General features: G+C 45.4%; 1 protein-coding gene across 1 annotated transcript in view; it reads left to right on the forward strand.

Moving 5' to 3' along the window:
* The first annotated feature begins 6,653 nt into the window (after positions 1 to 6,653).
* GALNT12 (polypeptide N-acetylgalactosaminyltransferase 12) overlaps positions 6,654 to 24,608 on the forward strand; it is a 42,478-nt gene continuing 24,523 nt past the window's right edge. Inside the window, exons 1-2 of the mRNA XM_031014865.3 lie at positions 6,654 to 7,074; positions 22,286 to 22,455. Of these exons, the coding sequence (XP_030870725.1) occupies positions 6,704 to 7,074; positions 22,286 to 22,455 (541 nt within the window). The 5' untranslated portion in view covers positions 6,654 to 6,703. The remainder of the gene's footprint in view (positions 7,075 to 22,285; positions 22,456 to 24,608) is intronic.

The raw sequence follows: 24,608 nt of genomic DNA on the forward strand, positions 1-24,608 counted from the left end.
TATATTTTTTGAAATGGAGTCTCACTCTGTCATCCAGGCTAGAGTGCAGTGGTGCAATCTTGGCTCACTGAAACCTCTGCCTTCTGAGTTCAAGCGATTCTCCTGCCTTAGTCTATGGAGTAGCTGGGATCACAGATGCCCGCCACCACACCAAGCTAATTTTTGTATTTTTAGTGGGTTTTGCCATGTTGGCCAGGCTGGTCTTGAACTCCTGACCTCAAGTGATCCACCCGCCTCGGCCTCCCAAAGTGCTGGGATTACAGGCATGAACCACTGTTCCCAGCCCATTTAATCATTTTAGAATAAGGCACAGTTGAGGCCGAGTGTGGCGGTTCATGCCTGTAATCCCAGCACTTTGGGAGGTTAAGGGGGGTGGATTGCTTGAGGCCAGGAGTTCAAGACCAGCCTGGCCAACATGGTGAAATCCCATCTCTAATACAAAAAAAAAAAAAAAAAATAGCCAGGTGTGGTGGCACATGCCTGTAATCCCAGCTACCTAGGTGGCTGAGGCACGAGAATCGCTTGAACCTGAGAGGCAGAGGTTACAGTGAGCTGAGACTGCACCACTGTACTCCAGCCTGGGTGACAGAGCAAGACTCTCAAACAAACAAACAAACAGAAACAAGCACAGTTAGCTTGTTTCCAGTTTTCTGCTCTTATAAAAAATACTGCACTGGACAGCGCTTGTAGCAGCCAGGGTCCCACCAGGAAACAGATGGCACACTTGGCTGAGGAGCTGGGGAATGCTTACTAAAGGACCATTTACAGAAGTATAGGCAGGATTTACTAAGAGCCACAAGGGATGGTGCAGTACTCCAGGGCTGGTAATAGTAGAGAGCTGTTACCATCCCAGGCCTGAAAGGGAAAAGGGGAGAGCAGGTACTGGAATTCTGCAAGAGAGAAAAATTGCAGAGACCTACCTGATAGGAGCTACAGCCTTTGGTAGAGGGACAGAGCCAACCCACAGCAACTCAGTAGGGAGCTATCCTCAGAGGAATAAAAACCTCTGACCTCACTCTCCTCCTGCCCTCTGATCTCCTGCCAGTGCTCCTCATTAGTAAACCCTACTGGAAGCTAGAGTCTTGGAGCCTGCTGATATAGTTCATGCAGTCAGCCTTCCAGGGCACAGAACAGGGTGAAGAGAAACAGCAGGGACAAATGGATGATGTCTAGCACCTTGCTGCTCAGTCTGGGGTTCTTGGACCAGCAGCACTGGTATCACCAGGGAGCTTGTTAGAAATGTGGCATCTTGGGCCCACACCAGACCTGCTTAACCAGATCTAGCATTTCAACAGGATCCCCAGGTGACTCACCATACCATACATTAAAGTTTGTGAAGCACAGATCCAGCACATCTTTATATGCAAGTATAGCTATAGCCTTATTGTTTACGAATTCTCTTCCAGCCTTTTTTTTTTTTTCCATTGGTCCCTGTGTTGGTTTGGATCCTCTAAGAATCAGATGCCTAGATGTTTGTTTGTTTGTTTGTTTTCTGGGAAAAATACCTACAAAGGACAAAGAGGGAAAGTGTGTAATCCCAGCATTTTGGGAGGCCGAGATGGGTGGACCACTTGAGGTCAGGAGTTTGAGACCAGCCTGGCCAACATGGTGAAACCCCATCTATACTACAATACAAAAAAAATTAGCCAGGTGTGGTGGTGCGTGCCTTTAATCCCAGCTACTTGGTAGGCTGAGGCATGAGAATCGCTGGAACCTGGGAGGCGGAGGTTGCAGTGAGCAGAGATCACACCTCTGCACTCCAGCCTGGGCGACAGAGTGAGACTCCGTCTCAAAAAAAAAAAAAAAAAAAAAAGAGGGAAAGGGGAAAGTCGGGGAAAAGGGATGGGGAGCCCTCAGACCATGATGCAGGTCTGATACTTGAGAAAGGAGAATGGGAAGTGAGGAGAGAAAGTCTCAGCCAGGCAGATGGGGGATTCCCAAGCACGGGTTGTGTCCTATATCATGCAGATGTGGCCAGGTTCTGGTACCACACCATGCTCGGTCACTGACTGGGAGTAGCCAGAGGATACCACAAAGGATCCAAAGGCATAGCCACGGGGAGCTCGCAGTCAACCGTGTTTTCCCTAAAAGTTTCTCCCAAAGGGTAATCTGAGCAATGCACCTCATTTCTAACACAATTCCATTCAACCAACTTTTTTAAATTAAAATTTTTTCTTAATTTTGAATTTTTTAAGCATGGTATCTTGCTTTATTGCCCAGGCTGGAGTGTAGAGGCTATTCACAGACACCATCATGGTGCACTGCAGCTTCAAATTCCTGGGCTCCAGTGATCTTTCTGCCTCAGCCTCCTGAGTAGCTGGGACTATAGGTGTGTGCCACGGTACCAGGCTCAGCCAGCATTTACTAAATACCTTCTGTGTGCTAGGCATTATGTGTGTTGAATGATAGAAACATGGCCTCATGGCTCCCAGGAAATCCCACATGACTGCAGAACAGTGGGGTCCATGAGTTTTCATCCTCAATTCAAAGGAAGATATCACAGTTTGGAGGATGCCACTGACAGCTTCATGGCAGAGCTTGGCTACAAGTTGGGCAGAAATGATGGGTGGGGTCTAGGTCGTTGTAGGAAAAAGGAGGAAACATATTGGAAGGAGAGAGCAGGGGGACAGGAGGACCACAGACAGACAGAGTGGATTAGGCAGGAGATAAGGAAGGCTTAGAAGTAAAATAATCTCGAAAGAGTACAATATTTACTTTAAATGTCTTTTTTTTTCCTAATAAGGTAACGATTGTTTTAAAGAATTCTGATGTTGTAGAAATATAGAATGTAAACTCCTTGAGATCAATGGCTTTCGATATTGTTTACCTCAAATCCCCAGAATCTAGCACACTGACTCCCAGATGGTAGGTGATCAATAAATATTTGTTGAAAAAAAACAAATAAATGGAACAAAAGTGAAAGGACCACAGAATCTCACCCATCAGAAGTAAATATAATATAGTTAATGGTTTGGTAAATATTCCTTTAGATTTTTTACCCTTTCATATGTTAATATATATTATTTTACAAAAATAGGATCATACTATTCATATAGCTCCACGACTTGCTTCTCTTTTCTTTACAATGCATCTTGAACACATGTGTATGTTAAATGCTTACAACTAACTCATGCTTGTAAATAGCACTGTGGTATATTATGGTATTGTATGGATGTGCAATATTTTATTTTATAATCTCTTGATGGAAATTTGGATTGTTTCCAACTTTTTGCTTTTATATACAATACTGCCATAAGCTTCCTTGTATGCGTATCTTTTGAGCACTTATGAGTCTATGTTTGTTGGATAGATTCCTAGATGTGGAATTGCAAAATCAAAAAGATGTTAATATTAACATTTCTAATAAATGTTGCCTAATTGCTTTCCAAAAGGTTATACTAGTTTGCATTCCTACCAACAGTGGATGAGAGTGTGTTTTTTCACGTCCTTGCCAACACTGGAATTAATAACCTTTTTCATTTTTGCCAGTCTGATAGGTGAAAAAATATTTCAGGGTAGGTTTATTTTGTATGTATTTTAGAGAGATCGAGCATATTTTCATACTTTTATAAACTATTTATATCCTTTTGGGTGGGAACTGTCTATTTAAATCCTTTGACCATTTTTATTTCTGTTTGTTCTCTTTATTTCCCTATTGATTCACATACTGGGTAAATGTCATCTGCAAATATCTCTTTCTGACTTGCCTTTTGTTTCTGGACTTTGTATTATACTGGAAGCCTTACAGAATTCAAAATTTTTTATATAGTCACATTTAGAAATATTTTCCATATGGTCTCTGGTTTTTCTCATTCAATACTTTTATAATTAAATTCCTTCCCTTCCCTTCCCTTCCCTTTCCTTCCTTCCTTCCTTCCTTCCTTTTTTTGCTTATTTACTGTGGCATCTTCAGATCATTTGGAATTTATTTTGATGTAAAGTGTGATGTTGGGACTTGATTTGAATTTTTTCCAAATGGTTATCAAGTTGTCCCAATTATTACTTGAATTAGGCACATGTTCCCCACTGATATTTGAAATACCACATATACCATAGATCATATTAAACTCTAAAAGGAATGTAATAACTCCTATGAAAAGAGCTAATATGACAAATTAAAAGCATCTTCTAGAGATATCTACTTGTTGGTGAGCAGCCGATGACATAACATGGTACGGTTAGTGAACAGATAAGCCCCCTAAAAATAGCAATAAACCCAAGGGCTTTACCTCTGTTGAAAAGATGCTAGATTTCCAACAAGCTCCCAGGTGGTACCAATGCTTCTGGTCTAAATATCATACTTCACTCAGCAAGGTGCTGGACATCTTCCCTTTGCCTTACTGACACTCTCTCCACTCTGTTTTGTGCCCCGGGAGGCTGACTGTGCAGACTGTATCACTCAATCTTCCCAACAACCCTGTTCAGGTGGTGCTATCATTAGATCACCATTTAATAGATGAGCAAATTGAGCCGAGATAAGTAAAGCAACTTGCCTGAGGTCACACTGCAATTCGTGATGGGGCTGGGTTGAGCTCAGGCAAGTGGGCTCCAAGGTTGTGTTCCGACCTCCTAAGCTAAGCTGCCTTTGCATCTCATTGCAGCCTGCCCAACAGTGAGTGGTGTGGTGGGAAATCCTGGACTGGGAGTCAGGAGACCCAGATACAAATCCTCCCTCTACCGCTTGCATGTTGTGTAACCTTGGGCAAGTTGCATCACTTCTTGAGCCTACATATTCTCATCTGTCAACCTTGCAAAGTTGTCATAGGGTGAAATGAGAAAGTACATGAAAAAGAAAGTCCAGCAGTTTACAGCACACAGTGCGGGCTCAGTAAACAATAGCTTTTATCTGTTACCTGGGGCTTAAGTCCATGTCTTGTAAGGCCGAATTGCATTTCTCTTTTCTCTGTATCTGAACCTCTATTGAGAAGCATTCCAATTTGGCAAGCAGATCCAAGACATTATGAATTGTAATCCTTGTCTGTTTTCTAATCTGACCGCAGATCTTAAATGTTTTGGGTGTCTGAACAGAGGCCAAAGGGCTCAGGTCCACACCTACCTAACACAACTGCCTTCTGGCATTAACCAGCAGCCTCCATTCTGCGTGGGAAGCAGGTGGGGCCCTGAGCACTGTGGGAAGAGCCACTTCCCTCTAGTCTAATATTAGCAGCAGGTTGTCCTGAGTGGGAGCTGCTTTGCATGGTTCATCCCAAAACCCATCCCCCTCCTGCAACCTGAGGGAGATTTCCTCTGGGGATACCAGTAGCCAAAGGCTGTATGAAGACAACAGCAAGTCAGATTCTACCTCTACCTGAGCCGCCAAGTTCAAGGTCCTCTCCCCACCCTGTGTCTCAGACCCCGCATTTATCAATGAGATAATTGGACCAGATTTGTGCTTTTTAAACTTTCTGGGCTTCTGGTCTCCTTGAGAATATTTGATAAAAAGCTTTGGACCAACTTCCCATGGTAAAACAAACAACAACAAATACAGCTTACACTCTATCCTTCTACAGGGGATACAGAATGATTCTTTTCCCTGAGCTAGACACCAGCAGAGGGAGTTCCAGATTAATTTAAGATATGATTTGAAATCTCTGCTATCACTTTTACATTCAGATATCTGTGTAGACATTACTTCATCAGAGAAGCTTTCCAAAACCCCCAAACTAGATCAAGTTCTACTATTCTAAGCCCTTTTAGCGCCCTGTAATTCTTCTTCAAAATACTTAATACAATTCTAATTATCTTTTTAATATTTGTCTACTCCATTAGACTTACTTCGTCCCTGGCAGCTCGAGGTTCCCACAGCAGTGATCTCATGAACAGGGCGGCAGCTTCATGGCCTTTTTTGGTTGTTGTTTAATAGAAACAGGATCTCGCTCTGTCATCCAGGCTGCAGCGCAGTGGCGCATAGTTCACGGTAACCTCCAATTCCTGGGCTCACACAATCCTCCTGCTTCAGCATCCTGAGTAGCTGGCATTATAGGCACGTGCCACCATGCATGGCTAATTCTGAAATTTTTCTGTAGAGATGGGAGTCTTGCTATGTTGACCAGTCTAGTTTTAAGCTCCTGGCTTCAAGTGATCCTCCTACCTCGGCCTGGGATTACAGGTGTGAACTATCATGTACAGCCTTCATGGCCTTTTGCTCCTAGCCTCAGAGGTCACAGAGCTATCACGAGGCGAGCCAGGCGAGGGTTTGCTATTCAAGGACTCCAAAGAGTATGGCAGAGGCTGGGCCTGCAGAAGTCAGTGGGGCAGCGTGGTGTCTGTTGATCTCATCGCACCTCCATCTCCTCATCTGTAAAAGGGAGCTCGTAATCCTAGCTGATGGTTGTTTTATTGGACTGTGTAAAGATCAGATGAGATAATGGCAGTAGAATTCATAGCACCCTGCAGGGTGTATTCTGCCAACACTTAGCGCCTACAATATGCCAGGCGCTAAGGGTTTTACCACCACTATCTCTTTAATAGTGCACCATAGCCCAAGAAGGAAGATGCAAGTCTCAGCCAGCCCACTTGAGGACCCTGCCGAAAGGAGCCACCCCGGGGGCTGCGCTTGGGCTGGCGCGGGGCTGGACGGAAAGGGGGCGGCGCGCAGGTGGGGCGGGCCGGGGGCGGGGCGGCACGGCGGTTCCGGGATCCGGGTCCTGGCCTCCACCGCCGCGTTGGGGCGCGCTGATCGCTGGCCGCAGTTGGCGGGCGCATGTGGGGGCGCACGGCGCGGCGGCGCTGCCCGCGGGGACTGCGGCGCGGCCGGGAGGCGCTGTTGGTGCTCCTGGCGCTACTGGCTTTGGCCGGGCTGGGCTCGGTGCTGCGGGCGCAGCGCGGGGCCGGGGCCGGGGTTGCCGAGCCGGGACCCCCGCGCACCCCGCGCCCCGGGCGGCGCGAGCCGGTCATGCCGCGGCCGCCGGTGCCGGCGAACGCGCTGGGCGCGCGGGGCGAGGCGGTGCGGCTGCAGCTGCAGGGCGAGGAGCTGCGGCTGCAGGAGGAGAGCGTGCGGCTGCACCAGATTAACATCTACCTCAGCGACCGCATCTCACTGCACCGCCGCCTGCCCGAGCGCTGGAACCCGCTGTGAGTGCACAGCTCGGGGGAGGAAGCCCGCCCTCAGAGCCCCGGGCCTCAGTTTCTCCATCAGAGCAGTGGCAGGGCGGGGAGCTGGGGTCTCTAGGATGGCGCGTCTTATTGAGTCTTTCTCCGAAGACGATAGTGTAAGAGCTCACATGGGGGCGGGGAGGCAAGAAAGTAAAAAAGACGAAAGTAGAAAAAAAATTACCAGAAATTGGCAAGTCTGTTAGTGATCTCTTAGCTCCCTTCTCCTTGAGAAGTTATCATCTCCCTGAAAAGGTGAGGGTCAGGGCTGAGCAGAAGGGTTTAAGGCGAGGACCCCCCAGCACCCAAAGGACAACCCCGCTCTGCCCGCCTCGCAGTGCCTCCGCGAAACTGACAACTCCTCCGGGCGGTGACCGGCTCCATTCATTCATCTGTGTGTGCCAGGGCCTAAGGGACAAACAAGATGCGAGGGAGCGCCCCACAGGTGAAGCGAAAGGTGGCTGTAAGGCCCCCTCAGCGCTAGAAAGCCTCCATGTGCTCTCCCTGGGCATTGGATTTCTGGGCTTTGGGTGGAGGAAGGCGGGAAGGGGCACGGGGTGGGAAGGGCTCCTTCTGGCCGTGATCCACCCCAGCTCACTCCTGTGGGTGGTGCTGGACTGGAGCCAGCGTGATCAGAGGCCTAGTTCCTGTTGGAGCTACTGGCTGGGCAGGTTGCGCCCCTGCCTAGGTGGGGATCCAGGGCACACGCTGGCAGCAGGAGGAAGGACAGGTGGCTGCTGCCACCTTTGCCGCTGGGCCTCCTGGGCTCTCACTTTTTCTTCGAGGTGTCAGGGATCTTCCAAGTCCTTTTTTGAGCCCCTTCCTTACAGACTTTGAGGAAAAGAGGACTCAGAGAGGGGGTTCCCATTGGAGCTGGTGGTGGCAGCCTGCCGTGTGCACCAGGCACCTGCCACTCCTCTCCCCTTCAAGCCATTCCTGCTTTACAGGTGTGGAAATAGGTTCAGAAAGGATAGGTGACCCACCCAAGGCCCCTCAGCTGGAATGTGGTAGGACTGGTCTGGAGGGACTATGGCCCTTCTGGCCCACTTGGCACCATGCTGATCTCAGGATTTTAGGGGCCTGCTCCATGGTACCTTGGCCAGAGAGACCATGAATGATGGAATGAGGATGCCCCACCTCTGCCCCACTGTTTCCACTGTCTTCCCTGTTTTGGGGATCTCCTCATGCCTAGCCTCATGCTTCTGCCTCAGGCATTTTTCACTGTTAGTCTTTTTGAATAAAACTTTGTTGGGATTGATAGTAGTTCCTCCACTCACCAGCCTAACGCATGTTTAGCTCCTCGAAACCCCGAGGGTGCCCGCTGAGGCAAGGTGGAGGGGAAGCTTTCAGGTTATACCCAGCTTCAGATTAAATCCAGCCCAGGGGAGATAAAATCCTGGTTCTTTTGCTCGTCACTTCTGTGATCTCCGGCAAGCTGCTTAGCCTCTCAGAGCCTTGGTTTCCCTTCGTTTGCGAAATAGGAAACTCATAAAAGTGAGTCTCCATGCATTCTACATAAAAGTGAGTGGAAAGAACACAACTTAGGAATTAATAAAGCATCAATACCTGGGAGCACACTGTGTGCTTAAATCTTAGTTTTTTCACCTTTCCCTGTTGCCAAGAATGTACTCAGGAGGTTGCTTTTGAGAGTCATCCAGGGATTGGTTGTAGTTTTTCTTTCCTGGATCCAACTTCCTTTATTGTCGCAGGTTGTGAATATCTCTTTGAAACACTGTGGGCAATCTGTGGGGCTTATGGTAACCTGTCTCCATGGTGACGCAGCTGCCCTGTGTCCTCTCAGGATTTGCTTGTAGATCCTGCTGTTGCATTGACCCTGGAAGTTAAGCCAAACCCAGCATGATAAGGAGTGTGAATGCCTCCTGCTTCTAATTCCTGCAGCAAGGCCTGTTGGGTTATTCTTACCCAGCCAGAGAGAAAGGTGAGCCTGAGCTGTGTGGGTCTCTGTTGGGCCAGGCTTTGAGATGTAACTTCAGAGTGGTCAGTAGGGTCAGGGTCTTTTGTGGCATCTCACTTTTATTACAGTTCATCCAGCAGCTAATCAGGGTCTTGAGATTTTGCCTGAGAAACCTGAATGGCAGATCATAAGTTCACAGTGTGGGTATGGGGTTCTCTGCGAGTCTAATAAACTGAGGGATAATGAGGGTCCTTGAATGTTGCAGGAGGGAGGGCCCTGAGGGAGGAGCATCTAGTCTAACCAGAGAGGAAAAGCCACACCCCCAGGTCACATAGCACATCTCAGGCAGAGCCACAGTCCAGATTTGTTACTCGTTCCTCCCTTTTTGGGTGGGGATGATTATTTCTATGTTTATTTTAATTATGAAAGCAATGCATATTCACTCTAGAAATGTTGGCATGCACAGAGAAACAGAAAAGGAAAAAAATGAAAATCCCCAATAAACCTACCACTCAGGGAGAACCATTGTTAACATTTTGCTGTGCCTCCTAGACTTTTAATGAAAGTCTTTACTCTGCAGTGCCTTTTATCAGAGGAAAGGAGTTGGGAATGACTAAGGGACCACTTGGTTTGACTCTTCCTGGTGTCAGCAGGGTGTGGCACTGTGTCTGCCTTCTTGAAGAAGGCCAGACCACTAAAAAGACATTTTAGAGTACTGGTCCTAATTCTGTGAGAGCCAGTATAGACCTGGGCCCCTCTATGAATCTAATAATTTACATGCCAGTGGATTCGAGTATAGTTTTGTTAGTTACAGCACTGAATTGAGGAGGAGGCTAATGATGACTAGGAATCCTTCCTTGCATGGTAACATAGTAAGTATTAATATATATTAATATAAATAAGTATAGCAAGTAAGTCAGTAAGCATAGTAGTATAGTATGACTAGCATCTCAGCAAAGAAGGTGAATTTTTACTCTGAGATGATAGCGGGTCAAAGTGGGGAGACAGCTAGTTGGGTGTGTGGCCCTGGGGAACTTTAAAAAATATATTGATGCCAGGAATCTTCCCCAAAACAATGAAATCAGAATATCTGTGGCTAGGACCTAGGCTGAATCTGATATGCAACCACGGGTGAAAGCTACTGGCCTAGAGCCTGTGGATTTCTGAGTCAGAAGATTTAGGGTGAGTGTTTTGGAGGGTGTGGAGAATACCAGAACTAGAGAAAGTAAGGATTAATAACAGGTCAAATGTAGTTCAAGCCAGTGATGACATCATAGTCAACTGAGTGGTGTGTCACAAGGAAATGGTTATTAGTAATGTTGTACCAAAATTTGCAAAAAGTTTTAGTTTCCATAGAATACGGGGAACTCGAGATGATCACTGTAACATCATTCTCATTTGTGTTCTGATATTTAGCAGAAGAGAGAGTGGAGTAACAGACAGTGCCCTCAGGGCTGGACATTTCTTCAGGTCTATCTATGACAGGAATCCCATATGTGTGAACACCAGCCATTCTCTACCAGGGCAGAAGAACTGTGAACCATTGGTCAAGGAAAGCATGGTGTTTTTATTTCTTGACTTGCTCTGGTTTTAGGCTTGTTAATACTATAATTGCAGATGTGTGTCTGAGTTCAGGGGTCAGGATTTGGGTGCTGGGATGGCAAAGAGTCTCGAAGTAGTTCTTTTTTTTTTTTTTTTTTTTTTGAGATGGAGTCTTGCTATGTTGCCCAGGCTGGAGTACAATGGTGCGATCTTGGCTCACTGCAACCTCCACCTCCTGGGTTCAAGCCATTCTCCTGCCTCAGCCTCCCGAGTAGCTGGGATTGTAGTCAAGCGCCACCACACCCGGCTAATTTTTGTATTTTTAGTAGACACGGGGTTTCACTATGTTGGCCAGGCTGGTCTGACTCCTGACCTCAGGAGATCTGCCCGTGTTGGCCTCCCAAAGTGCTGGGATTATAGGCGTGAGCCACCATGCCCAGCCTCAAAGTGGTTCTAAACAGGTAATTCAGCAAAAGTATGTCTTGCTAGGGTTGCAGAAGGGAGTAGGACATTAGACTGATGTTTATTTTGTTTCCCCAACAAAGTTGTGGATATTTTATGAATTCTTATTAGATCCATCTTGAGAACATCAGAGTGGCATTCTTTCTTGAGTCAGTACTCCAGTACTTCAAATCCACAGAACATGTTCAATTTCAGTTAGTATTTTCCTGATACCTTTTTCTTTCACTCATTCTGTGTCCATATGTTTTTGGTGTGTCTTTGAATAGTATGTTGCTCGATTTTGTGTTGTCATTAAAAAAAAATCCAGGCCAGGAGTGGTGGCTCACGCCTATAATCTCAACACTTTGGAAGGCCGAGGTTGGTGGATCACTTGAGGTTAGGAGTTCGAGATTAGCCTGGCCAACATGGTGAAAACCTGTCTGTACTAAAAATAGAAAAATTAGCTGGGCGTGGTGGTGGGTGTCTGTAGTCCCAGCTACTTGGGAGGCTGAGGCAGGAGAATTACTTGAACCCAGGAGGCTGGAGGTTGCAGTGAGCCAAGATTGCACCACTGTACTCCAGCCTGGGTGACAGAACAAGACTCCATTTAAAAAGAAAAATCCAAACTGACAATCATTGACTTTTAACTAGATAGTTATATCCACTTACATTTATTGTGCTTACTGATGCTTTTGGATTTGATAGTGCTATCTTATTTTACGTTTTCATTTGTTATGCTTTTTTTTGGTGTTTTCCCCCTCTTTTTTCCTACTGCTTTTTGAATCGATAGAGGCTTTCCCCCTCATTCCATTTTTTTCCTCTCTACTAATTTAGCAGTTATATTATCTATTTCTAACCTTAGTGGTAAATTTTAAAGTACATATTTAACTCAACAAAGTCTAAAATTAAACATTAACTATGGACCATAGAATGCTTTAGTATTGATCATCTTCTCTCCTAATTTGTATGCCATTTTTCTCCAATATTTTAATTCTGTCTTGCTTTTAAACCAACAAATTAGAATAGCTAAAAATGCAGTATTTATTTGTTCAGATTTATCCACAAGTTTACCATTTTCTCTGCTCACTATTCTTTCCTGAGTCAGAGACCTTTCTGGGATTCTTCTCCTTCTTCCTGAAATACATCATGTATTAATTGCTGTAGAGAGGTCTATTGTTAGTCCTCAGTTTTCTTTATCTGAAAATGTTTTTATTTTGCTCTTGTTCATGAAAGTTTTGCTGGGTATATAATTCTACATTGGTAGTTTGACATTTGAAGGTATTATTCCCTTGTCATCTGGTTTGCACCATTGCTATGAGATGCCTACAGTGACCCAGATCTCTCTGTCATTCTTGTTTCTTTGTCATTCATTTGAGGTCTTCTTTTATTTAAGCATATTAAGCATACTTATTTTATACGCTATGTCTGGTAATTATGTTATCTAGATTAGTATTTTCTTGTTGTTCCTTCATGAAGAAGACTTCTTTTACTTTCCTGTCGGCTAAGCCATGCATTTAAAAGATTTTTTTTTTTTTGAGTTGGAGTTTTGCTCTTGTTGCCCAGGCTGGAGTGCAATGGTGCGATCTCAGCTCACTGCAACCTCCACCTCCTGGGTTCAAGTGATTCTTCTGCCTCAGCTTCTCCCTAGTAGCTGGGATTATAGGCGCCTGCCACCATGCCCTGCTAATTTTTGTATTTTTAGTAGAAATGGGGTTTCACCATTTGGTCAGGCTGGTCTTGAACTCCTGACCTTAGGTGATCCACCTACCTTGGCCTCTCAAAGTGCTGGGATTACGGGTGTGAGCCACAGCACCCAGCCAAGAGATTTAAAAAAAAAAAACTTTTTATCAAGATTTTTTGGGTGTATATACCAGGAGGGTTTCCCTAGACATCTTAGTCTTCCATGTTGCCAGAAGTGGAAATCCTGTATTCACTTTTTAAAAATAATTATTTTCTACACTGGACAGGATTCTTTTGGTTAAAAGTAACTGAAAGCCCAATGCAAACTGCCTTAAATATAAAAGAAAATATATTGGGTTCTATTATAGAAAAGTCTGGGATGAGAACTGAGTTCAGGTTATTCTGGGCCCTGGATTCAGGGACTCAATTGATGTCATCATGAAATTATTGATTGGTCAGGCCTGAGGCATGTAACCTTCCCAGGGGTAGGGGTGTGTGTCTGTGTGTCTCTGTGTGTATATGCATGTGCTTGTGTATGTTCAGCCCTCCACAAACCACATAGACTGAGAATTGGAAAAGGTTGGCTCTTGAAAGGGAAATCAAGATGCAGTACAGTGAAGAAAGGAGAAAGGATTCTAGGCAGATAAGACACAAAAATGTACATCACGATCTCCTTGGCCTTTTCTACAGAGGATATGAGTTGATTTTTTTTAAAAGACATTTATGTGATAACCTTAATATAAAGATAAAAGAAGATCAGGAGGGGCCGGGTGCAGTGGGTCATGCCTGTAATCCCAGAACTTTAGGAGGCCAAGGAGGGCAGATCACTTGAGGTCAGGAGTTCGAGACCAGCCCTGTCCAACATGGCGAAACCACGTCTTTACTAAAAATACAAAAATTAGCCAGGCATGGTGGCGGACACCTGTAATCCCAGCTACTTGGGAGGCTGAGGCAGGAGAATTGCCTGAACCTGGGAGGCAGAGGTGGCAGTGAGCCAAGATCCCACCACTGCACTCCAGCCTGGGCAAAAAAAAAAAAAAAAGGAAGATCAAGAGGCATTTACTGTATCCATTAATTCATTCATATCCATATAATAAGTAAGTATTCTACCAGCAGAGATTATTGTAGTCCCTACCCAGTAGGGTTGTTAGGAAGGCTACATGAAGTAATGTGTATAAAATGCTTATATGGTGCCTCTCCTGTATTAAGCACTCAACAAATGGTACTGTTACTACCAGGTAAAGTACAAGGTGTGCTGAAAATACAGAGACAAACACAGCTCAGTCTCTGCCCTTACAAAGCACATGCAATATACCAGAAACTTAGGGAAATGATTGTGTGCTGTGATGTAGCATTAAATCCAGTTCTGAGCTTCCTTTTGTCCTCAAGGCAAAAGTGGAACCTTAAAGTGATCCATAGCTGTCTTTGTATGATCAAAGGATGCACAGCTTTTTATTAGTCAGGAAAAGGAGAAAGTGTTTTTTTCTGGAAGCAAACTTAAAGACATTTCAAAAAGATATACAGACGATCTCCGATTTAAGATCGTTTGACTTAAGATTTTTCAACTCTATCATAGTACCCATGCAACCAACCTGGTTTTCACTTTTGGTACATATTGGTAAATTATATGAGGTATCCAATACTTTATTATACAGTAGATTTGTGTTAGATGATTTTGCCCAACTATAGACTAATGGAAGTGTTCTGAGCACATTTAAGATAGACTAGGCTAGGCTGTGATGTTCAGTAGGTTAGGTGTATTAAATGCATTTTCTACTTAGAATGTTTTCAACTTACGATGAGTTTATTGGGATGTAACCCCACCGTAAGTCAAGGAGCATTGGTATTGAACCTCATAAAACAGAATGCCTTTAGGAGATGTTTTCAAAAAAGAAACAGAAACTATACCAGGACAAGAAAAAGAGAAAGGGCAGAGTATTAAATTATTGCTCAATGTAGGCATTTGCTGTGAGGAACTAAAGAAATATGATCTAATCTTTTAAAAATAATATTTCTTTGTGATTATAAAAATTATAGATGTTCATTTTAGGACAATTTTAGAATGCACAAAAATATAAAAAATAAGAATCAGCAATAATCTCACTTCTTAGAGATCACCATTGATAACATTTTGGCATATTTCTTTCTATTGTTTATTGTTTATGCGTGAATGCGCTCACATACACGTTGTTGTTTCTAGAATTGGCTATCTGTGGATTTCTATCCTGCCTTTTTGATTTAACATTATAGTGTGACCATTCTCCTTTATCATTAAATATTCTCTAAAAAATGTTATTTTGTTGTTTTACATGGTGCCTCTCATGTAGTAAACACTCAACAAAGGGTACTGTTATTACCAGGTAAAGTACAAGGCGTGCTGAAAATACATGGCCATGATTTCCTCATGCAGCCATACTATACTATATTTTCTTCTTGTTCGACATTGAAATTGTTTACAGCTTTTTGCTATTATAAATAATGTTACAAAGAAAAATTTTTACAACAAGCCTCCTTCAGGATATTCTGACTATTTACTTAGGCAAGAAATGTTTATATATGTTGATATGAGATCAAAGAAAAGAGGAACATTTTAAAGCTCTGAATATTAATTGAAAAATTGGCACCCAGCCTTCTTGTGATTTAGATGGCACAAATAAAGAGCCCACCTAGACATTCTAGAATGGTGGCCCTAGGCTATTGGTTTTAGTGGAAACACATTAAAAAAAGAAAAAAAAAAAAAAAAAGCAGGGCTGACAAGAGAAGAAATACATTTTCATCCAAAATAGTAAGGATGTGATTTCAGACTAAAGGATTGTTCTCTACATTGGATGCACCTCACTTTGAAAACCTCACTTCACCATCCTTATTGTCAATTATTTCTCTTGAACTTGTGCATGTTTGAAACAAAGTTTTAGCAGCATCTTAAGAAAAAATATTTATTTTAGGTTTCACAAAAACACTTTTGTTTTTCATGTAGTGTAAGCAATTAACTTTTTTTTTTCTTTCATCTTTTTGGTTTTTTTTTTTTTTGAGTCAGGATCTGGCTCTGTCGCCCAGGCTGGAGTGCAATGGCGCCATCTCAGCTCACCGCCACCCCCGCCTCCCTGACTCAAGCCATCCTTCCACCTCAGCCTCCTGAGTAGCTGGGACTACAGGTGTGTGCCACCATGTCCAGCTAATTTTTTTTTTTTTTTTTTGAGACACAGTCTTGCTCTGTTGCCCAGGCTGGAGTGCAGTGGCCCCTGATCTCGGCTCACTGCAAGCTCTGCCTCCCGGGTTCACGCCATTCTCCTGCCTCAGCCTCCCAAGTAGCTGGGACTACAGGCACCCGCCACCACGCCTGGCTAATTTTTTGTATTTTTTTAGTAGAGACGGGGTTTCACCGTGTTAGCCAGGATGGTCTTGATCTCCTGACCTCATGAGCCACCCGCCTCGGCGTCCCGAAGTGCTGGGATTACAGGCGTGGGCCACCGTGCCCAGCCCAGCTAATTTTTGTATTTTTGGTAGAGACGGGTTTTTGCCATGTTGCCCAGGCTGAACTCCAACTCCTGGGCTCAAGCGATCCTCCCACCTTGGCCTCTCAAAATGCTGGGATTACAGGTGTGAGCTACCGCGCCTAGCCTCGCGGTTAATTCTTTCTGAGGCTCCTGGTGAGCTACAACTCAACACAATCTAGCTTTTCTATGCATCTTGTCTAGTATTCAGGGGCTTAATAATCAAGATGCAGTTATTAATATTTTTATAATACACACACATATGTTTTCCATTTGCTATAACATGTATTTGTTGGAGGGGGGATGTTTCTTTTTGTTTTTTTGTTTTGTTTTGTTTTGTTTTTGAGATGGAGTTTTGCTCTTGTTGCCCAGGCTGGAGTGCAATGGCACAATCTTGGCTCACTGCAACCTCCGCCTCCCAGGTTCAAGCGATTCTCCTGCCTCAGCCTCCCGAGTAGCTGGGACTACAGGTGCCCACCACCACGTTCTGCTAATTTTTGTATTTTTAGTAGAGACGGGGTTTCACTATGTTGGTCAGGCTGGTCTAGAACTCCTGACCTTGTGATCCACCCGCCTCAGCCTCCCAAAGTGCTGGGATTACAGGCATGAGGCACCGCACCCGGCCCAGAGTGAGGATGTTTTGGTAGATATGAGAAATAATGAGATTGAGGAGGGCATTTGTAAGGGCCACTAAAATTGAGCTACATAGCTATAGATCAGAATAGACTTGGTGTTTGGATATGTCCTTCACAACATTGGACCTTTTTTTCCTCTTTTTATATTAAAGTTTTAATTTGGAAAAATTTAAACCTGGAGAAAATTTATGAGACACCAGCATAACAAACTTCTATAAATCCTCCACCTAGATCCACCCATTATTGTTTTGGCCCATTTACTCACTTTTTCTCTTTCTGTATGTCTACTATAATATTATATACATTTGAGAGTAAGTTATAGAAATAACCGTTCTTTACCTGTCTCTACTTCAGCATGTATTTTCAAAGAACAAAGACATTCTCTCATGATACCATGATATAATATCAAGTCCAGAATATTTATCCAATATTGGATGTCTATAGCTGTCCCAACTTATTTTTTTTTTATTTTTATTTTTTAGATGAAGTCTCGCTCTGTTGCCCAGTCTGGAGTGCAATGGTGCTATCTTGGCTGACTGCAACCTCCGCCCCCCGGGTTCAAGCCATTCTCCTGCCTCAGCCTCCTGAGTAGCTGGGATTACAGGCAGGCGCCGCCATGCCCGGCTAATTTTTTTGTATTTTTAGTAGAGATGGGGTTTCGCCACGTTGGTCAGGCTTGTCTGGAACTCCTGACCTCAGGTCATCTGCCGGCCTCAGCCTTCCAAAGTGCTGGGATTACAGGTGTGAGCCACCACACCTGGCCAGCTGTCCCAACTTTTATAGCAAGATTTTTCCTTCCTAATCCAGTATCTAAGCAAGAATCAGGTGTGACACTTTAATCAGGCCATTGCTGTGCCTCTTTAGCCTCACTCAGTCGGGAACAGTTCCTCAGTCTCTCATGGTCTGTTATGACGTTGACATTTTTGAAGAGTAAAGACCCGTTGGTTTATAAAATGTCTCAGTTTGGGTCTGTCAGACACTTTCTTTGTGATTTATTTTATGGTATGTATTACTGCAAAATTAGCAATAAACACTTGTTATTTCACATAGTTTCTATGGACTAGGAATTTAGGAGTAGCTTAACTGGGTGGTTCTGACTTGGAATCTCTCTTGAGATTATAGCCAAGATGTCACTTGGGACTTTGATCCCCTGAAGGCATAATTGGGTGGGGCTGGAGGTTCTGATTCCAAAATGGCTCATTCACGTGGCTGGAAAGATTGTACTGGCTGTTGGCAGGAAGTGTCAGTTGCTTGCCACATAGACTCCTCCATAGGGCTGCTTGAGTATCCTCACAACATGGCAGCCGGCTTTCTCCAGAATGGATGATACATTCCATTGAGGAAACAAGAGGAATCCTCAATGTTTTATGATGTAGTCTTGGAAGTCACATACTGTTTCTCCTGCTTTTCATGTGTGGTGGTTTTAAAATATATCCACAAATTCTTTGATAGCCTCTGTCCAAGAGATGGAGCCGCATTCTCCTCCCCTTGAATGTGGACCAGGCTCCCTTCTCTGGAGCACAAAGCCTTCCACAGGGTCAGTGCTAAGTTAACTACTTGCATGACTTGAAAGCCTATGGTGTCTGGGGATTCGGCTCCTGGCTGGCTAGGTGCTGGTGGGGATGCCCAGTGGCTTCACAACACCAGAGCTTTCATGCTTCCAGCCTGGGCTGACTTTTTCTCAAGTGCCCAGAGCAGGGCCTCCAGATGCAGCCGGGATGAGTATATGAAGCTGACTGAGAACAGCCAGCCCCTATCAGAGATTCTCAGATAAGCCTGTTCACAGCTGAAGGGAAATCATCCCAGTGACAGCAGAGCAAGGCCACTGCCAGGGAGCCTTGGAACTTGCTGTAGAGGCTGTCCTGGCATTAGGAAGAGGGACCTAGAACTCATTCCAGGGAAGAGGACCCTGGACCCCGAGAAGGAGAAGAGAAATTTTCCTTGTCTTGGTAGGAGGGAAGGCCAGGTGGGGAGATGTGATACAGGGATCTTTAGATTCAGATGGCCCACCTGAGCCTCCTGTTGGGTAGAAGGAACAAGCCAGAACCTTGCAACAAGATCCCTGGACACAAAGATCTCAGCCCAGTACATACTAGCAGGTGCTCTGTGAACTGACCAAGTCACTCTACCTTTCTTAGCCTTTAACGTGGGAGCAATAAATGCTAACATAGGAAGTGGTTTTGAAGGTAAAATGAAGTACTACATGTCGTCAATTCAGAGGCACATTTTTTTCCCACATTTCAACATTTCTAAAATTAGCATGTGTCTTAAAAATCAATGCATCTTACCGTTATGCTAGGCAGCACTTGTCTTTTTTTCCCGCCAGGTTTTAAGTTTATAGGTACATGTGCAGGATATACAGGTTTGTTACATAGGTAAATGTGTGCCATGGTTGTTTGTTGTACAGATCATCTCATCACCTAGGTATTAAGCCCAGCATGCATTAGCTATTCTTCCTGATACTCTCCCTCCTCCCACCCCCGACGACAGGCCCCAGTGTGTGTTGTTCCACTCCATGTATCCATGTGTTCTCATAATTCCGTTCTCACTTATAAGTGAGAACACGTGGTATTTGGTTTTCTGTTCCTGCATTAGTTTGCTGAGGATGATGGCTTCTAGCTCCATCCATGTCCCTGCAAAGGACATAATCTCATTCCTTTTTATAGCTGCATAGCATTCTGTGGTCTATATATATACCACATTTTCTTTATCTAGTCTATCATTGATGGGCATTTAGGTTGATTCCATGTCTTTGCTATTGTGAATAGTACTGCAATGAACATGCGCGTGCATGTATCTTTATAATAGAATGATTTTTATTCCATTGGGTGTGTACCCAGTAATGGGATTGCTGGGTCAAATGGCATTTCTGCCTCTAGGTCTTTGAGGAATCGCCACACTCTCTTCCACAATGGTTGAACTAATTTACACTCCCAACAACAGTGTAAAAGCTTTCCTCTTTCTCCACAACCTTGCCAGCATCTGTTGTTTTTTGACTTTTTAATAATAGCCATTTTGACGGGTGTGGGATTGTATCTCTTCTTATTGGTTCATTAAAGAATGTCGTGTCTTCCAACCCAGGGCTGCTTAACTTTGTTGAAATACTGTAGACTGGAGCACAAAGGTAATTTTCTAAGGTATGACAAAAATACTATGCTTATTAAAAAAGAGTCCTTACCTGTTAGAGACACATATTGAACTATTTTTGGATGCTACAGTATGCTGGATTTTCTTTAGAAATAATCTGGGGCAGAGGGAGTGGTGTTGACACAGATGAATCAAGAGTACAGTGGCACGATCTAGGCTCACTACAACCTCCATCTCCTGGGGTTCAAGTGATGCTCATGCCTCAGCTCCCCGAGTAGCTGAGGTTATAGGCGTGTGCCATCATGCCCGGCTAATTTTTGTATTTTTAGTAGAGATGGAGTTTCACCATGTTGGTCAGGCTGGGCTCGAACTCCTGGCCTCAAGTGATCTGCCGGCCTCAGCCTCTGAAAGTGCTGGGATTACAGGCATGAGCCATCATGCCCGGCCCTGTTCTGCTTTTTTAATGTTGAAATTTCTGGCCAGGCGCGGTGGCTCACACCTGTAATCCCAGCACTTTGGGAGGCCGAGGTGGGTGGATCACAAGGTCAGGAGATCGAGACCATCCTGGCTAACATGGTGAAACCCCGTCTCTACTAAAAATACAAAAACAAAATTAGCTGGGTATGGTGGCAGGCACTTGTAGTCCCAGCTACTCGGGAGGCTGAGGTGGGAGAATGGCATGAACCTGGGAGGCAGAGCTTGCAGTGAGCCGAGATCGTGCCACCGCACTCCAGCCTGGGCAACAGAGCAAGACTCCATCTCAAAAAAAAAAAAAAAAAAGAAAGAAATTTCTAATAGTAAAATAAAAGAGGAAAAAACAAATACTTTTGTATGCTAAGGGCTCTTCCCTGACTTTTCATGGGGTTCATCATTCAGGTCTCATCCTAAATGTCACTTCCTCTAAGTGCCCCTCCCAGATTACCTGTCCTATAGTTGCTCTCCTTCCCCCTCCCCACTCCTCTGTTTTTCATTTTCATAGTTTCAAAGTTGTTCTCTTTCATCACTCTCTTTTCCATTTTCCATAGCACAATCACTTTCTGTAATTCCTGATTTGTTTGTTTAGTTGATTACTGTCCCCCTGAATATGAGCTCCATGGGAGCAGGGGCCTGGCCTATCTGACATGCAGTAGGTGCTCAGGAAGTTTTTGGTGACTGACTGATAAAGGGCCCAGTAGCACAATGCTGACATGTGGTAGACAGCAGATGTCAGTTTCCCTCCTCCTCCTGCCTGGTTTGGCATCTTTTTTCCTGTCCTCTTTGATCTGTCACTTAACTAATCTGGGAAGGTCTTGCCTTAGCAACCCAGGGAGCCTAGCTGGTCTCCAGCATTTCACCCCCTTCTTGAGTATCTAGCTGATCTCTTGGCCTAGCCTTGGCCAGCCCCCAGCATTCAAACTTTGTCCCTTCTGGTATCCCTATGGTTTCACTCTCCCACCTTCCCATCACCTACTTCCCACTGATAGTCTCCAGGCACTGCCCCTTAGTCAGTCCCGTGACACTGGGAATTTGTCATGTCACTCAGGATAGAATTCTGTGTCAACCAGGGAACCTTCAGTTCAAAGTGACAGCAAATTGCTAAACAAAGAGGGAGCTTATTGGTTCTAATCACTGCCAGTCAGGCCCACTGCTGGAGTTGGGTGGGCTCAGCCCCACCCCACCACATGACTACCACATCTTGGGGGGCAGGTGGCAGCGGGGATTTGGGGGAGGTAACCAATGTCCTCTGTAGAGTCCTTCCTGGAGTGTCTGTAGGTCCTAGCCACAATTCTAGTTTATGCATTTGGGACACCACCTTTGCTAAGCCTAGACAGTATTGGATGCTGGGAGAGGGTAGGGAGTGGTACAGTGGTACATGAGGACTCAGAATACTGTCAGTGGTGCATGCTGAGATGGAGGTGGGCCGGGTGCTGGAGGAGCATTGAGGAGACAGCAACTGCCCAAGATACGTGGTCCCAGGCGTTTCACAAAGGAGAACAGGCCTGAGCTGGGAGCTTGCCAAGTACAGAAGGGAGGAAGGGGCATTCCAGGCAGAGGGAACAGTCTGAGCAAAGGCCTGGGAGTGAGACTGGGGCAGAGTAGACAGAAAGGAGGGCGATGGGGAAGGAAGAAGTGCCAGTTCCCTTCCTTCTGATTCTGTCTCGTTTGTATGTTGCTCAAATCCAAAAGTTGCATGACAGCTTAAAACAATATCCCACAGTAAAAGCTAGGTGGGTGCCATGGTTAGGATCTTTCTTGGAGTCTGCTGGGGCTCCGAGTACCACAAGGGGAGCTCCGGAAGATCCTTCAGTGGATTATGTCCCCTTCCCCAGGGGCCCATGACCTATGTCCCCTTTGTCACTCCATCCCCAGTGCCAGCCTGGGCTAGATCCTGAGTTCCTGAAGTTCCGCTGTATTTGCAGGTGCAAAGAGAAGAAATATGATTATGATAATTTGCCCAGGACATCTGTTATCATAGCATTTTATAATGAAGCCTGGTCAACTCTCCTTCGGACAGTTTACAGTGTCCTTGAGACATCCCCGGATATCCTGCTAGAAGAAGTGATCCTTGTAGATGACTACAGTGATAGAGGTGAGTCCCGGCCAGGGCTCTGGGAAAAGCCTGTCCTTCTGTAGCAGTGTCTGGGAGGTGAGAGTGGGATGCAGGAGGGCTAAAGTAGGCCCAGTAAGGATGGGCTTCCTGTATCCTCCTGTACCCAAGGAAGACCTCAGGGATAGTAGCCCAGAAACAGCAGGCGTGGGAAACTAGAAGGAGCAGGGCATTCTCTTGGCAGTTTCTGGGACTGTTCATTTCATTGGCCAGTGGAGGTGATATAGGAGGTGAGGTTGCAGGATGGGCAGGGCCAGATCTGGAAGGGCCTTGGAGGCCACCATAAGGGGTTGAGGCTTAAGTGCGAGCTTGATGGGGAGCTTTGCGGACAGCAAGGTCCAGGTCCCTCTGAGGAGCTCACTGAGCCAGCTGTGTGGGGAATGGCCGATGGCAGGGGAGGGGCTGGGTGAGGATGGAGGCAAGGAGGGTGGAGGGGCCTCTGTGGTGCCCACATGCAGCAGAGCCTTGGCTTGGCTGGGACTGGCAGTGCCAACAGAGTAGCATCAGCCCGTGAATCCTTAGGGCCTAGCTGAAGTGAGAGCAGCTAAGCTTAACCAAGGGCAAGTGTCAAGTCTGTACAGCAGGTAGAGCTGTGGGCTTAGTCACTACAGCCTGTCTCAAAGGGAAGCAACCCCTGCTGATGGGGCATCTGCTGCCTCAGATGCTGCACTTGCTCTGACTTCAAAACTGGCCTCTGTGTGTTCTAATAGGTGTGTGCATTGGGCTGTTTTCACAGACTCAATAGTGACTCACACAAGATAGAAACAGGCTTCTCACATCACAAATCTGGTGTGCTAGTCTAGAATGGGTGTGGTGGCTCCTTGGTGGATGGGGCCTCAGCTCCTTCTGCACCTGTTCCCACCTTCTCTAGGGTGCTCTGCTGCCTTGGTCCTCATGGACCAGGCTGGTTTTTCACCTCCTACTCACTCTGGTCAACCAGAAGACTTAAAGGGGAAGGAGAGCCACACCCTTACTCCCGAGGGCACTGCTTGGAAGTTCTCCACACATCCTGTTGAGCAGAGCGTGGTTGCCTGGCCATGTGTAGCTGTAAGGGAGGCTGGGAGCTGTGGCCTTTATCCTGCTGGCTGTGTGTTCAGTTACAGGTCACAGGGAGAATGGGTTTAAGGCACAAGGAGCAGTGTCTGTGACAGCGTGTAAGCCAGGCTGGGGTAACCAGGCTGGGGTTTGGTGCTGACTATAGCCTAGAAGGCATTGGGTTCTGGGGTCAGGGCACCTGGGTCTGAGACGATGATCCAGTTATGGCACCTTGGGCGAGTTGCTTGTCTTTTCTGAGCCTCAGTTTCTCACCTGTGAATGGGTCTGTCCACACCTATCTCAAGAGAATTATAGTGGGGAATAAATGAGATCATGTATAGGACAGAACCTCATGTAGCAGCCGGCACATAGTAGGTGCTCATCTACATTTCCTTTTTCCGTTTCCCCCCAGGGTCGTTTTAAATCTCTCCGTGTGGACATTGGTTCTGGGCCACACTGCATGGGCTTGAATCCCCCTCCCCCAACACCTAGCGACTATACAACTTTGAGCAATGACCCTAACCAGTTTCAAACTTGGCTTCAGCCTCTATAAAATGGGAATAATGATAGCTTCTACCTTGTAGGATCATCGTGAGCATTGAATGAGATGAGGAGGGTAATGTGCTGGGTAGGTGCTTGGCATTTAGTGAGCTCTTGTTAGATGATAACTTCTATTTTTATAATGTTTAAATGTTTAAAAAGTTGCAAAATGAAAAAACAGCATTTCACAAATATATTGATCTAAAGGCAAAGAGCAGATTATTTATTTTATAATAATGGGATTAAATAGCTCCTCAGTAGGCAGGAATACAGTAGAAATTCCTCTGACACATCTCAGTTCTCTCATAAAAATGTGAGGCAGTGTGGACCAAGCTTCCCTTCCTGTCATTGTGGGAACTTGGGAAAACAGGCATGATGCCCTGCTTTAACCTGTAATGAGTTAGGAAGTCCTGCCCTGCCTCCCCTCCCCACCATTTCTGCAGTGTCAGTGTGAGCTTGATGAAAGGGTGTCAGGCCCTCTCAGATGCAGGGAGACAGTTCAGGCAGACATAAAATTAATGCTGACAAGATCCATCATGAGTGCAGGGCAGCCATGCTGC

Source organism: Gorilla gorilla, chromosome 13, assembly GCF_029281585.2.
Source record: "Gorilla gorilla gorilla isolate KB3781 chromosome 13, NHGRI_mGorGor1-v2.1_pri, whole genome shotgun sequence".
NCBI classification, from domain to species: Eukaryota; Metazoa; Chordata; class Mammalia; order Primates; family Hominidae; genus Gorilla; species Gorilla gorilla.